The 16,259-nt window shown below is 46.6% G+C and overlaps 1 protein-coding gene across 3 annotated transcripts in view; it reads left to right on the top strand.

Moving 5' to 3' along the window:
• CAB39L (calcium binding protein 39 like) overlaps positions 1-5,037 on the top strand; it is an 87,481-nt gene extending 82,444 nt beyond the window's left edge. For all 3 annotated transcript variants that reach the window (XM_080926006.1, XM_080926004.1, XM_080926005.1), the window contains one exon: positions 3,872-5,037. In XM_080926006.1, the coding sequence (XP_080782132.1) occupies positions 3,872-4,051 (180 nt within the window). In that variant the 3' untranslated portion in view covers positions 4,052-5,037. The remainder of the gene's footprint in view (positions 1-3,871) is intronic.
• The last annotated feature ends 11,222 nt before the right edge of the window (positions 5,038-16,259 follow it).

Raw genomic sequence — 16,259 nt, 5'->3', positions numbered from 1 at the left:
TTTAGAGAGACTTTGAAAATAGCATGTTCTGTACACATCAGTTGGCAGTGAGCGTCCTCAGACAGTCAGGGTCAGTATGAAAGTCTAATGAACAACTGCCTCCTGAACAGAGGGCTCGGTGCCATGAACAAGGAAAAAAAAAACTAAGGGAAAATGTTAAAGCTTGCAAACAACCTCAACATTTTTGCTAGGTTTTAGTCCAGGGTGTGGGCTTTGGAGTTCATCCAGCATGGCTGCCTGAAAACTCTGCTAGGCTTCTGAAAGAAGCTTGGTTTGCCTAATGTACCTAGTCTTTCTTTGATTTTTGTAGAGAGTTCTTTTGAGTTATTTATGTACTTACCACAAAATGCCAGGCAATTTGTAATTAGAACTTTAGCAGCTCTCATAAACAAACACCAACCAGAAAAGGCCAGAACGAGGCAGTTCCTACCGTGCACGCAGGTGGGAACATTTGTATAACCCTGTAAACAAGCCTGGAATACCTTTTTTGTAAGTAGCAATTTTAGTTTATTGTAACAAAAGCCACATCTCTAAAACTTAACTTGTTGCCCATTTTAACAGCAGAACTCAGTATTCAGTGTTCACTCGGGTTGTGTCAGCACCACCCAGAAGGAAGCCCTCTGCCCTAAGCAGACTTTCCATTCCCTTTCCTTGAGCACCTGGCAGCCCCCTTCTGCTTTTCACGTTAGGATTTGCCTGTTTGTATAAATGACATCAAATCCATGACAGAGCTGGATCAGCACATCGCTCCTTGTAATGGCCATGGCAGGCTCTGTGTCACGCACATCCATTCTTCAGTTAGTGGGTACTTGGGCTGTTGGCCCTTGAGGCTGGTCACTGCTCCCGCTGTGGATACCAGAACACAGCTGCTATTTGAACAAACACTTTCCTTCTGTTGGGGCAGGATTTTTTGTCACTCACTGGTTTTCCTACCAAGGAGATGCCAGTCTTTTCTACAGCCACTGCACCACTGTGTATTCCAGCTTGGGGTGTCTCCTTGTGCTCAGCACACTCATTGTTTTACATTTTATGATCTGAATTTCCCTAAGAGGAGTGTGTGTGTGTGTGTGTGTGTGTGTGTTAATGGTCACTTACTTTTATTCCTGTTTGAAGAAAGTGCTACTCAAATTCTTTGCATTCTGGATGGATTGGGCTTAGTTGTAGTTCTTTATATAGTCTAGGTCTGAGATCAGGCAGATCCATGACTTAAGAGATATTTTCTCCCACATCTCACCCCCTGACACTCTTACAGGGAAGCATTAACCATTGGTGAAACTCATCTGACTGCCTTAGGCAAGGTTATGAATTTACCCTTTGTAGTTTTCTCTAGATGTCTTGGTAGCTCTTCTATTTTGGCTTTTGGTTCATTTTTAATGATTTTTGTAGAGGGTGTGAGGTGGGGGCTTGTAGATTATCCTAAAGCTGTTTGTATTTTAATGTTAATTCCACTTCTCCAAGAAAAGCAGGCTAATCAACTGACTCCAACTGACCCTCCCCATTTTAAATAGTAAAATAAAGGAAAACCAGTGACTGGGTAGGGCGAGGGAAGTAGAGAGGGCTGAGAGGTCAGAAGAGGTCAGAGGACCGAGGTTAGAGTTCGTGGTCACATGGAGCTTCCCAAGGACCAGCTGGACCCAGGTGGGGTTTATTGGTGTTAAAAAGCTATGAACATTAAAGATTTTACAGGTCTAATATCTCATATAGAAGGGCAGTTTGCATCTTTGTCTATTTGATGTAATCTTATTGTGTAGAGGGTTTGTGGATTGAGAGTCGAATATATAAACCTGTATGAAAAGCTATCGGGCTGTAGAGTTATGTTTGTGTGGGATTTGGGAGTACATAAATACCCTGGGACAGAGGCGGAGAAAAGGCAGTAGAAAACTGTCCAGGAGTTGTGAGGACAAGTTGGGCCATGTTGGTGGCTCGGACCCAGCTCCAGAGGTGCGTGGGGCTCCTAACTAAAACCGGGCCTGAGGAGTGAGACCTCAGGGCCGGTAAAGAGATAACCGCTTTTTATTTTTTAATATTTGCTGCAACAGGGGCCCAGCTTCATTCTTTTGTATATAGAATTCCAGTTGTATCATGGATGCTTTTTATTTAGGAATTGAATTTTGTCAAACCATAAAATTGAGATGACTTCATGGTTTTCCTGCATTCACTCACTGTGGCCTTGGCTTCCTTAGCTATGGCAGAGTCCCACAGAGGGCTAGAAAGAACAAGCGGTATTCTTTCCCAGTGCAGCAACCAGAAGGTCAAGGAAGGTGTCAGTAGAGTTGGTTCTTGTAGAAAGCCTCAAGAAGATTCTTTGAGTCCTGTCTCTTAGCTTTTGAGCATCACCAGCAGTCTTTCCTTGTAGACACATTACTCCATTCCCTGACTGCTTGTGGCACTCCTCTTTGAATGCCTATATACCTATATCTGAGGTTCCATGTTACCTGTCTTAGATTGGAGCCCTCTAATCCGCTATGACTTCATCTTAGCCTACTGTATCTGTAAAGTCCATGTTTCCTTAGAAAATGATGCTTGGATGGTAAGGGTTAGGATGTAAATGCATCTGTATGGAGAAAACAATACATCTGGTGAATTGCTGATTGTCTTATGTGGAATTAAGTCCCAGCTGGTCATTGTATATAACTGTTATTAGGTAGTGCGGCTTACTTTGCTGATGTTTTCTTTCATTCATAAGGGCTATCATGCTTTGAAAGCTCTCTCATTGTTTAATCTGGCTTTGGTGTCAAGGTATTGCAGGCCTCAGAATGGGCTAGGAACAATTCTTCTATGAAGTAATTGAGAAACACTAGTGTTCATTTTTTTAAATGTTAGATAGAAATTTACCAGCAAAAGCCCTTGGCTTCTCTTTATTGTGGGCTTTGGTTACTGATTTCATCTCTCATGATAGGTTTTCTATTTCTTAAGGAATTCAACCATTTTTCTTAGTTGTCTGTGATGGTTAATATTGTCCACTTGAAAGGACCTAAATAATTGAAGAGACAAGGTTCAGACATGTCAGTGAGGGACTGCCTGGATTAGGTGAGCTGAAGTGGGAAGACCCATCCTAAATATAGGCAAGAGTCTTTCATTGGCTGGAGTCAGAGCCCAGGTAAAATGGAGACTGGAAGCTGAGGCCGGCCTTGCTGTCTCTGCAGCATGGAGATAGGGAACTAGTCCACTGTTGTTCAGCCCTGCTCAGTTGTTAGCAATGCTCCACTTCAAGGTTAGCTTTCCATAGTCCTAGTCTGACAGTCTAGCCAGAGCTCATCAAGGGGCTTCATCTCAAGAGCCAGTCTCTGGCTTTAGTCATGCTCCATGGGACCCCCATGGGACCCTCTGTCTCTGCTCCTTTTGCTTATTGCTTTGATCCCTGCTTTTCCTGGTCCTTTAATGTGTGAGGCTAGTTTGCTGATTGGAGCTCTTTCCTCTGCATGTGGGCATTACATCCTCAGCTTCCTCCCTGCGGCTGTTTCTTGTATTTCACCTGCACTCCTCTCACGCTGTTCACGCTGTTCACGCTGCTCCCTTGGTCCAGTGGCTTAAGGAGCTTAAGGTACATACAGTAGCCAGGAGTCCAAGGCCAGACTCTTGTCCCCTTATGATTATGGACCTGCTGGGTGGGAGTCTAGGGACCCTCTTTCTGGCCTATGTGGGCCTCTTGCCTTATGAATGTGGAGTTATTGTGTGTAGCAATGCTAAAGACTTATTTTATGAGTGTTGTCAGGGGAGACTGTGCTGCTTAGGCCCTGCTGAGGGATCAAATTCCCCAAGGAAGACTGGCAGTGGAGAAAACAGAAGCATCAAGGATCAACATGTCATATTCCTATTGTTTGTGAATCATTTCATAAATGCATTGGTCAAATGTTCACCTCTGTTCTAGGTATTTGTGGCCAGCCCCCACAAAACACAGCCTATTGTGGAGATTCTGTTAAAAAATCAGCCCAAACTCATTGAGTTTCTGAGCAGCTTCCAGAAAGAAAGGACAGACGATGAGCAGTTTGCTGACGAGAAGAACTACCTGATTAAACAGATCCGAGACTTGAAGAAAGCAGCCCCATGAAGACGGTCCTGCCCTGACAGCCATTTGTCTCCCTTGCCCAGTGTGTAGAGTGTTGTTGTTGCAAAGTCTCCATTCTTGGGAAGGTTCTGGAACTCCTGTATTTCTCAATTTATTGGTCAAGGTAGATGAAATATAAACATTTGAGTGGAAAGAAATCAATCTAGAATAATCATTTTAATCAAGCCTGTGATTGTTTATGGAATCAACCATTATATTAAACATTGATCAAAAGCAGTGTAAGTCCAGAGCTAGACCCTGGGTCACCCAGGACATCAAGTCAAGGAACACAAGTGTGTCTTGAAACAGACAATGTGGAGGGGACCCATCTGTTTTTGTTCATTTAGACACTGAAGAGATGGGAGACAGGACTGCATTGTCTGCTCTGTCTGCCCTTTCCTTCCCTTCCCAAGTAGTAAGTGGTTCCTCACTCATGTGAGAACAGAACAGGTGACCATCTTCCACTCAGTTTCCTCCCACTTGCACCCCATTTCAACTTTTGAGGGCTAGTCTGGGAGCAGCTGAGGGTCAAGTGTGATCAGTAGAGGTTACAGGGACAGAGAACACCCGTGGCTGTGATTCCTTCAGAGAACTGCAAACAAGTGTCTGTAATCACCAGTTCTGTGGGCTCTGGAGGGTCAGTGAGTGTGAGAGTATTTCACTAATAGCTGTTAGGGAAAGAATGCTTTGTGGTGACTGTTTTGAGGGGTGGAATCACAGTAGGTACAAACCATGGGGCTAGAGGGTCATGGTAGCCTTCTGTCAGTAGAGGGAAAAGTGAGTCATGCATAAAAACTGTCTCAAACAACCAAAGAAAGGTTCTCTCTTGTCCAGTTTGTTCTGTAATAAACTGTCATTCTGTAACCGCCTATCAGTGTCTTCAGTGAGAAGCTTAAAAGGTCTTAAGTTGTTGGCTCCAAGTACTCTCTCTCTCTTTCATACTAGAACAACTAAGATGTTCATTTGTGTCTCCTTAACAGGGACAGAAAGAATTTTTTTTTTAAGGCCACGGTTTGTGTTCAGACCTCAAACCAGTAAAGTGGGGTTTTAAAGAGACATTTCCCAGGCACTAAAGCTGCAGTTGCTTGTCAGCTCTTTGTGCCTTGTGCCTCAGCCCCCACGTGCTGGCCTACTGTGTTCCCTGCCTTTGGGCATATGTCTCCACCCGGAGAAGGAAGGGAAGTGTATTCTCCAGTATAAATGCCTCAGGGGTTCCCCACCCAGAGAACTCCCTGGCCAGGCACCTGGCTTCCTGGCTGGTCCAAGTGCTTTACTTCCATGTGCTCCCCGGCGTCCGGATTCTTCAGTCATAGAAGTCAGATGGTTTTTACAATATTTCCTGATAGCATGGAGCCCCTTAGAATTTGACCTTTCTAGATTTGCTTATTTGACTAAAAGAGATGGAAAAAAACCTTTAAATGTGTTTCCATAGCATCATGGGGCACAGGCAAGGCCATGTTTTAATTTTGTTTTGGTTAAAAACACTTATTTTCTCTGGGTTTGAATTGGCTCTTTCCCAGCATTCCTCTATCCTGGCTGTGTACCTGCTGGACAGAAGGCTGTAGAGTCTGTGATGCAGTAAATGAGGTGTCTGGGGTGTTGGTGTGAGTTTATAAGTGGTTCACTTAGAAGGGGACACATGGAGCGCACCATCACAGTGTGTTTACACAGAAAGCACTGAAATACTGGGAGACTTGAATTTGGAAAAGGTCATATTTAATAAGAAGCACAGTTTAAAGACCAAATAAAAAGTACCACATAGTCTTGATCTCATTTCTCTTCCTTCACTTGTGCACTTGGGTTCTTGTCCTGAAACAGGAAAGGCCCCCTGGAGGCCCCCAATGCCACCATCCTGTGCAGCAGGAGGCCCTGTCTACATCCTAGGACCAAGCACCACCCAGCAGGTACTAAGTCCCACTGTTGCTGCCTCATCAGTTAAGAGCCATTTCCATTAACATAGACATGGAGGTTGTAAGAAGAATGTCCCAAATCTAGGGTGGGACACACCAGACTGACACCCAGAGTGACCTGAGGCCCAAACTGTCTTCTGTTCTGTGCATCATCAGGGCTGTGACCTGAGAGAGGCCATGGTGTTCGGAGCTATGTGGTGTTCTCCTGAGACCTGGGAGGCTCCCAGTGGCAGGGTCCTGGAATGTGGCCAGTGGGGAGATCACTGAGATCACAATGTTCTTGGATGAAGATGAGGCTCTTGACTAAAGCCAGGCATCTGCCCAAAGTTAGGGCTGTTCTTCGAGAAAAGGCTGGGAAGCAGCATACACCCCTTGTAAATGTTTTTGACTCCCTGCCTCAGACATTTCTCATCCTGTGGTGAATATCTGAGGAAAGATATGTGAGCATCTCCAAGTCTCCATCACTAGCCCTGCTGTGGGTTGCTGTGACCCTTTCACATCAGATACAACTGCCAAGTCCACAGCAGCACCTGGAAAGTACATGAGAACCAGGACGATTATAGCATGAAGGGGACAGAAGTCAAACCCAGCACAGACATTTTCTTTAGTTTATATTCACCATGCCCAATAAGGATTCCTTGTGCCATCCTTATGCGTGGCTCATCATACACTGATTACATTTGTGACCCTCACCTTCCACCCCCACCCGTTCCTGCAGGTCCCCTTCCTCCCTAATTCTCTCCACCCTGAGCTGCTTCCGTACAAAACTGCTTCACTTACAGAATATGCTAGTTTATGTAGTAGTATTAGAGACAGTCAGCATTTTACATGTTTCATTCCTATTACCTGCATGTGTGGTGTGAAAAGCCACCATCTTCTCACTGACATTCCTTCGGGAAGATTTTGGATATGGAAATGAGAGTTCACTGGATAAAGGTCTGAAGCATGAGACCTTGGAAGTCTAGATTTGGTCCAACTGAGTCAACTGGATGGCTATCAGGAGCGTGGTTTGGTTTTGAAGTGTGGAGAGTGGGTTGTAACTGGCACAAAGCGCAGCAGACACAGCCTTGCCTCCCATGGCAGAGAACAGCATTTAGCCTCAGAGAGGGTGGGGGATTCCCCTGATCAAGCAACTGGCAGTACAGCAGGGATGCCCAAGTCAGAATCTTGGAATTACAGGCAGGCTCTTCATCCCCACATGGCCCAAGAAGAGAGGACCCGGATACTGGGACAACTCTCAGCAACACACAGCCATGCATCTGGGTCTCAGACCTGCACACATGTGGCGCTGTCATGCCATTTGGGTCAGCCACAGCTCATCGTGGGCTTGGTAACCCCATCACTAAACAAAGTAGGCTAGCGTTTTGAGAAGTGGCATCCACTGGCCAATTATGTACCTACGGCTTTGACTAACCAGAGGCTGAAGCAGGAAGATTGCTTGAGCTCATGAACTCCAGAGCTCCCTGAGCAGCATTGTAAAATCAATCTCAAAGAGTGTGGGGGCAGGGCTGTAGCCAAATTGGTGGTAGTACACCTAGCAAGAATGGGTTCAGCCACTGCCTAAAACCAGGCATCGTGGCTCATGCCTGTAACCTTGTTACTCAGAAGGTGGAGGCAGATAAATCAGAAAGTCATCATCCTCAACAACAAAAACCATAGTATCATACCAGAGTAGCTGACCACAGAGCAGGGTCTCACTGTGTCCCCAGCCTGCCCTCTTGACCCAGGACTCAAAGGAAGGGCAAAGACCTAGCTGCAGACTTTTGACTGTGAGGAAAGAAAGCCTCTGCCCTTTGTTCAGGCAGTGTGACATTCACTAGCCCATGCCCTGCCCTGCCCTGCCCTGCCTGGATGAATGAGACTCTGTATTCCCTGGGGTGTGGGAGGAAAGAAAAGAGCACACCCACAGCTGGTCAGCCTCTAGCAGCTTCAGCTGTGACCTTCACCTTGACTAGAGCACAGAAACTTTACTCAGCTGTCCAGTTGTGGCGCCCATCTGAATCCAGGCGGAACTGTGGCCAGCACCCGGGGAATACGCACAATGTGAGAGCCAAGCCAAGGAAAGCAACAGCACCCCTGAAATCTCCATACCCATACTGGGAAGGCTCCAACTCTGGCCAGATGTCATCCCCTTTTCTAGCAAGGTCCTGAGAAAGGAGTTTCCTACCAACCTCAGAAGGAAAGTCTGCCAGTTTGCCATAAAATGAGACATCCTTGGGGTCCAGCTTGGAGAGGTGCTGGGGTAACTGAGGCTTCGTCTGCCCTCTGGGCAGTGGGCGATGTAGGAACAAAGGAGGCAAGTTGAACCCAGCAAGGTCTGAGTCCAGCTGTCAGCACCTCCACCAACCTTCCCAGGAGGCTCACCAACCTAGGTTGCTCCTGGGTCAGGCTGTTTGCATCTCTCTGACTGTAGGGAAGGAAGGGGACATCCTTGGCACCTAGGTACATTTGCCACTTTGTCCTGAATCGGGTAGATAAGTGTCTTTGTTGGCGCCACTCCTAGCTAGTACAGAGAGTGGCCAGTCACCTTTTGCCATGAGGGCTCTTTTTGGCTCTGGGGTCCTGTCCTAACAGCTGTGCTCAAAGGCAGTCAGTCCTAGCCCTTCTGGCTGGTGCTGGACACCTCCCTCCTGCTCAGGTTGCTCAAAATCTCCTTTAAAGAAACTTCCCACGTGGAAAACGGAAGATCTGCCTTGCAAGGAACAGAGAAGGATGGATGAGTTCAGGAGACAGTTGGCACCACCTCTGCATCTCGACCTTTTTTTTTTTTTTTTTTTTTTTTTGCATTTTTCAGTGGCCCTGAGTCCTCAAATTAGATTCTTTAGCTGGTAACTGGATCTGTCCTTGCAGAGATTGAATCTGCAGGCAACCGTTTTCATCTGCCCTCTCATGACCTCAGCTTCTCTGGGCTGGGAGAGCCATTTCCCACAGTCCGCCCTCCCTGCCTGGATGAATGCTCCCCCTTCAGCCCATTCCTGCTTATTACTGGCTTTAGCAGCATCTCCTGCTCCGCTAGCCTGCAGGCTCACCCCCTAGAAGCTCATCATTTTACTGTTTGCCTTTGCCAGACACAGGTTCCCTCCCCACTCCTAAGTCTTCTGCAACCTATGAAGGATTACACTCTGACTCATCTTAAAGCAATGTTTTCATCCAGCTCAGAAGCACCAAATCATAGTGATAAAGGGGACCCAAATAGGACAGGACCTTTTCAAGTTGCAAGGGATGAAAACACTAGAAAACAATTTATAAATACATATATACATGCATACATACATATACAGATATACACATACATATATACATACCTGGGAACTCTTCGGATTCAGTTTCCCACTCTGGCTGACTCCAGAGCCATCATGAGGGCCCTTTCCACAGTCTAAATAGATGGGTACACTCCTAGGCAAGATGTGCCATATGGTGAGAAGTATGTTGTTAACCTCCCATAACATTCCACCCGGCACGTGACTGAGAAATAGACAAAACTCCCAGTGTCTGTTTAGCTCCTCTCCTGCTGAAGCTCTGGCAGCCTTTCCTACAATCACGCTTACCCTAAAAGCAGAGTCACATAGAGAAAGAATGTTGTGGCAGGGAGCAAGGGGAGCTGTGGAATTAAAGCAAGCTGGCTCCTTGTCTTCTCTGATTGCTGGGATGTCACGGTCCCAGCAACTTAAGGAGAAAAGTGTTTTTTTTTGGGGGGGGGGGAGAAGGGGGTTGTTTAGATTCTGACAGTAAAGTGAGAAGTCACAGGTAAAGGGTTCAGTTGGTTATGGTGGGGAAGACACATGGTATCTAGAGGCAGGAAGCCTAGAGATAGCCCAACTGCCACTCAACTTACTTCCTCCAGGATGCACAGCCCAGGAAGCTGAATGCAAATCAAAACCATCAAAAAGCAATTGATTGACCAATAGGCAAATAAATAAGAGGACAAAATGTCTGATTTGTGGTTTGAGGCCAGCTTTGAATGCAGAGTTACAGGGTAACATCAAACTACACACACACACACACACACACACACACACACAAACATTCACACACATACACACCCACACACTAAAAATATGAAGATACTAGATAGGTAGTTACAAGTCAGGAAATGAGTGAGGTTGAAATCATGGTCGCCAGCCTAGCGGTCCCCCATGTGGTGAAACACAACACTGGTCATATGGCCCGGCAATTTCACTCCCAGGTGTACACTCGAGAGAAATGAAGACATGCCCACACAGGAACTCACAAGAGGAAAGGTTTATAGAGGCATCCTGATGAAGTCTCCAAAGAGGGCAATCTATTGGTAAGAGGACAAAAATCTGCTGTAGCCACACAAACTATCCAGCCACTGAAGTAAACAATGCACTGATCCATTTCACACCATGTGAGTCTGCGCTAAGTGAAAGAAGCCAGACACTTAAGATCACTATTTGCCCATCTTCTGCTGCTGAAACAGAATATCTGAGCTCCAGTCATGTGAGAGGAACAGAAATGCATCAGCTAGTGTTCTAGAGACTGGGATGCCCACCGCTGAGCCACCAGCATCTGGTAGGGACCCTCACTGCATCAGCACAGAATAACAGAGGCCAGACAACAGCATCATGGCCATACATGAAGGCAGAGCCCATGATCTAAGCTTTTCACCTTTTTTATTGGAAATAGATTTTTATTATACATTATTATGATTTCCTCTCCCAGCTCCTCCCTACCTTCCCACCCTCCAAAATCCACATCCTATCCCCCATCTCTCTCTCTCTCTCTCTCTACTTCCCTCTCTCCCTCCTTTTCTCTCATTGAAAAACAAAGAGGCATTCTAAGAAAAAAAGAAAAGAAAGGAACAAAGAAAGCAAATAAGATAAATTAAAAACAAACCTGACTAGGTAGGAAAAAACAAATGATACGTTCACATAGAAAGTCCAACACAGAGAAGTCTAGAGACAGAAAGCTCCAGACTTGAGGGTGGTGTGCGAGACGGATATGTGGAGAGACAGCTAAAGGTGAGGCTGTCTCACTGAGGTAACAGAAAACTTTTGGACTAATTATGGTAGTGCTTGCACATATCTGTAAGCTAACTCACTAAGATCATTGAAGTATTTGTTTAAATGGGTGAGCCACCTAGTGTGTGACATAGTAACTGTTCAAAATGTTACCACAGAGTCGCTGTGCTTTGTCTGCAGAGTCTAGACAAGTTCTACCAATGAGCTGCATCCACTGCCTTGTGACCCATGTTATCTCTTGGGTGCTTCCTGCGTTATTTAATGTTATTTATTATGAATTTTCATGCTACATATTACTCCATGCACTATGCCGGACAACCCCAGCCTAGTTCTGTCTACCTGTAGGTCAATTGGGAATATGAAAACATGTGTACCCACCCATGGTCCTCTCCTTTCTGAGGTTTGCTATTCTTCAATGCCATGCCAGCAGCACTTTGTTTTAGAGCTCTCTCCTTCTGACACCTGGGTGGTACATTTTAATGCTAAATCATAATCCCAAACTCTTGATTTTAAACTAATGGCCCTTTCCTCCAGGTGACTGTTAGTCAACTTTCCCTTGCTGTTACAAAATGCCTGAGGAAAACAACAGAAAGGAGGAAAAGGTTATTTTGCCCCCCTGCCCCATCTGTTTTGCCCCATGCTTCTAGATGTGTGGTGAGGATTGAAAGGAAACAGCTTCCCTCAAGGTAGCCATGAAGCAGAAAGAGATTGTCTGTGGTGGGGGTGGGGTAAAGACGCTGGGACAGTAAATCTTTTTCAGGTGTGCCTCAGTGACCTACTTCCTTCAACAGGCACCTCCTCTTCCAGTTCCCACCAGCCTCTATTATGACCCCATCCATGGATGAACCCATTGATGAGATCAGCACCCCATGATCCAGTCACTTCCCAGAAGTTCCACCTAGCATTGCTGGCCTGTGACCAGAGCCGTTCAGATACATTTCCTGTCCAAACCGCAAAACCTCCCAACTTCTGATACCTACACTGACACTCTGTCCCCAGAACATACAAACAGACGCCCTGTTTCAGAGCCATTTACCCTGGTTACGACAGCACTACTTAGCTCAATGCAGCCCACGTTAAAACCTTTCTGCAGATTGCCTGCCCCGAACCCTGCTTCTGTCCCACAACATGCACTGTTACCTCTTCTCACAGCCCAGCCTTTGATGCAGCAGGTCACTTTCTGCATGGCTGGGGTCCTATGTACATCTGACACATACATATACCCACATACAGCCTTTCGTTTTTGACAGTCTATTGCATCCCAAGCTGGCCTCTGATGCTCTGTGTAGCTTAGTACAACCATAAACTTCTCACTGTCTCTTCTTGCCACCCACCTACTGAGATGGCAAGGCTGAGGATTGAACCTGAGGCCTCATGCGTGCTAGGGAAGTACCACATCCCAACCCAGCGGTAGCCTCATGTCACAGCTCTGTCTTCTCTCTGTCTTCTCTTACCACCAACAGGCCTTACCCTCCATCTCAGAAGCAGCACACCTCGTGCCCCCCCCCCACTTGTCTTCATCGACTGACTTTAGAATCAGTACACCCCAATGACGTCACCTTCTTGGCTCCTGAGGACCTGAGACCTCCGAGCTCACAACGCACCTGCCTGTTGAAGGGTGCCAGGTCTCACAGGTCTGTCCCTTGCCTTCCTTCCATTTCATTCAGAATCCCGATGTAATCATGCACAAATCATTTTCTCTTCCGAAAGGCCTCTCCTTCAACTTCTGGGACATGCTGCCCTCTGCTGGCCGAAACAAACAATGCTCTATTGGAGTCTTGGGGGACTCTTGGCTAACAGAATCTGTGTGGTGAGGTTGAAGATCACTGAAAGTGACTGCCTGTCAGGAGTCTACCAGGCCTACTCAATAGTAAAAAAAAAAAAAAAAAAATTGACAAGAAGCTTATCAAGTTACAAAATTGGGTTAAATGTAACCACGGGTCAAAACATAGTGGCATGGTTAAGCCCTCAAACAAAATTCCTAAGCAGGGGGCATAGCTTACTTAGTACTTGCTGGCATGTGGGAGGCCCTGAGTTCCTCTACAGCACTATAGAACTAAAGATAGAAATAGAGTGGAAAACCCTAAGCTCGCAGGTTTCTACTTCTTTAGGACAATTCTAGCAAGTGCTTCTGGACTGGCCTGATGCGTGCCAGGCTATGTCACCTCAACTTGGAACTCTTGCAGTATCTCTGTCTAAACCTGGGTCACTCCCGACCGGGGTCACTCACGTACACTATCGTTCTAGCCAGTGGCCAGACCGCTCCGATGGAACTCCCCAGTGGACCTGGCCCTCTGGGTGTGCAAGAAGACTAAGGCTCCTATGAGAAACACAAAGCAAGAGATGGAGTGGGTGTGAGAGGGAACTGGGACGTAGGAGTGGGGTAGAGTCAGCACTGGACCACGGCTGTGGGAACAAGAACTTGGTGGCATCAGTGTCCAGAGGCGAGTGAGAGAATTAGATGTCCAGTAGTAAAGGCTGTGGGAACCCAGGAGGGCTTGGCTGTTAGGAAATGTTTCCCAAGCTTTTGGTTTGTGATGGAAGGTGCAGATGCTGAGGAAGCCCATGCTTCCAACTAAGGAAAGGACAGGAATACGGTGGATTCCACTTGTTGAACGTTGAGGAAGTGTCATAAAACAAATTCCCCAAAGCACAGCAACTTCACACCCAGGAAAACATTCTAGGCCAGTAGCCGAAACATGAATATCTGAATGCTTAGTCAGGGAGTGGATTTTTGAGAAGGATTAAGTGTGGCCTTGTTGGAGAAACTGGAGGTTGGCTTCAAGGTTTCAAAAGTCCATGCTAGATCCTGCCACTGTCTCTGGCTGTCTGTCTCTGGCTGTCTCTGTCTCTCTCTCTTCTCTCAGCCCGTGGACCAGGACCTGCCTGCTGCCTTGCTCCCCGCTATGATGGTAATGGACGAAGCCTCTGAACTGTAAGCCAGCCCCAGTGCAATGTTTTCTTTTACAAGACTTGCCCTTAATGGTGACTCCTCACAGCAATGAAACAGTGACTAAGGCAAATGTGACAGGAAAGGAAAAACTTGGGACCATCGATGTTTCTCACATAGGAAACAGTTCTACATAAGAAGAATGGTCACATCAGAGGGAGGCTGGACAAGAGTCATGACTTCTGGGAAGATCAGGAACTTGGAGCTGTAGGTCCGGGCACCGTCCTGTCCATTATTATCAAACAATGGTTAAGTCGGTTATCCTGAGGCCCCATCTCCTTGTCTAAGTTGGAACTTACCCTGACTTTACCTGGTGAAATTTAGCCCTTCTCCTTACACACACTCCTCCTCTTGTGTGGCAAGTCCTTTACAACCACTACAGACCTCAGAAGACTGGCACAGCGAGCCTTCAGAATGAGTGGGAGGCTGTCATAGAATGCTGGCACACAAGGGCTAACTTCAGATACTGGTGGGTAATCATGTGGTGGGGAATGAGACAAAGAAGTCTGTGTCCCTGCTGAAGGGCCAACGACACAGAAGAGGGGATGGCTGGGTGAGGCTATGTCACTAAAATAAGTTTGATATAGAAACACATCCCAATGTTGTTTTAAGAGAGGTGTGAGTTCTTCCTTATCAGGGCCTCAGAGTCCAGCCTGAGTGACTAGTCAAACTTATAGAAGGCCCAAAAAATGGCTGCACAGATGGGCTGGGGGGGGGTGTCTGTTGAGGCTTGGTCTGTTGCTATGTATTAGAATGCTAAATCCTGTATCCCAAAGTCTACTTACCCCAGGATAGTGAATTCTCACATGTGCAGCTTTTGTTGTAAAAACCTTGCTCCTTGGTTTAAAACTATTGGTTGGATAAAGGTGGCACCAGCTGGGCAGATGAAAGGTAAGCAGGATTTTAGTTCCTGGGCTCTGGGTCTGAGGAGAGACCAGGAAGAGAGAGAAGAAGAAAGAGGGTGCCATGGGGTATGTGGATTGTGAGTGCCTTGAAGGTGGGTCTGTCGGAGAAGGAGCAGCCCAAGAAGAGCATGGCAAGTGATATCACAGGGTTATAGGCAGGGAAGTAGACAAAACAGCATAGAGTTGATCTCTGCCCAGCTCCAGTGCTTTGAGGCTTATTACATAAATACAAAGGCTTTATGTCTTTTATTTGGTAACCAAGTGGTCTAATGTGTGGTAGATACCCCCAAAGAGTATTTACCACCACAGGGATCTATTTTCTGCTTTTTGAACAAGGGCCGTTCATCAAGTGCACCCACTCAGTTTCCGGTTGATGCAAGGGCATCCAGGTGGGTGTGGCTGCACTCCTGCAATGCCCAGGATGACCCTAACAGTGGAAATGATTACACCAAAAACACTTCTGGTCCCTTGCAGGAAACCCACAACTAGCTAATGCCAGTAGACCACATGAAGGCCTGTGACAAGTGTCATCAAAACTATACTCCGCTAACTGAAAGGGCGTCTGACTTAGAAAACCCTTGGACGCGACTCAACGGGCAGCTGCTGAAGCACACAGCAGGCAAGCATCTACGGAAGATCATATCCAGTCATGTGAAAGGCATGCACACACACAGTTACAGAAATGCTTATGATGCACTCACCGGGGTGCATACGCAGATTGTTTTAGCATGTATATAAGGAGATAGCAACCCTGTGTATCGACACCACATGAGCTATGGAGGGTAAACTGGGTGGGTGGTGCTTGTTTTCGAGGTCCAGTATACACACTAGGACTTCAGATCGAAACCAAACTATGCCCACTGCAATACACAGTGCACATTTACTGGACTGCTATTTTGTTTGCTACAGGAAGCCTTGAAAGGCTCTCTAGAGAACAGCTGTGTGGGCGGCTGGATGTCTTCCAGCTTTTCTGGTTCTAGCCAATCCTCAGGGAGCAGAGGCAGGAGCTGGGGTTTACCTGTCACTTTGGCAGCAACTCTAGTCAAGAAAGAAAGATGTATCCCTGGCTTGTATTCATCTGAAACGTGGCTTTCTGCCTGTCAATGAGGGTGGAGTCTTGCTAGCTGGCTAACATGGGGTTTCTCCTTAGACATGATACAAACCCTTTCAGCAGACACACACACACAGACACACACACACAGACACACACACACACACACACACACACACACACACACACACACCTGCCATTTGCTCAGGATTTCTGAGATTAACAGCTGTGGACCTGTCTGCTGTACCTGCCTATAATCCACTAGGCTGCAGTGTGAGGGTCAGATGCTGTCATGAGAAAGGGTGAGCTTGGTGGCATCTAGTCACTGTGCACCCTTTCTCAGCCACCCTCTGAAAGACGGCTTCATTGAACTAGGAGTGGAGTTAGGGCAATGGCTCAGTTGGCAAAGATGT

Source organism: Micromys minutus (assembly GCF_963924665.1).
Source record: "Micromys minutus genome assembly, chromosome: 12".
Classification (NCBI taxonomy): Eukaryota; Metazoa; Chordata; class Mammalia; order Rodentia; family Muridae; genus Micromys; species Micromys minutus.
This window is presented reverse-complemented; position numbering and strand designations above follow the sequence as displayed.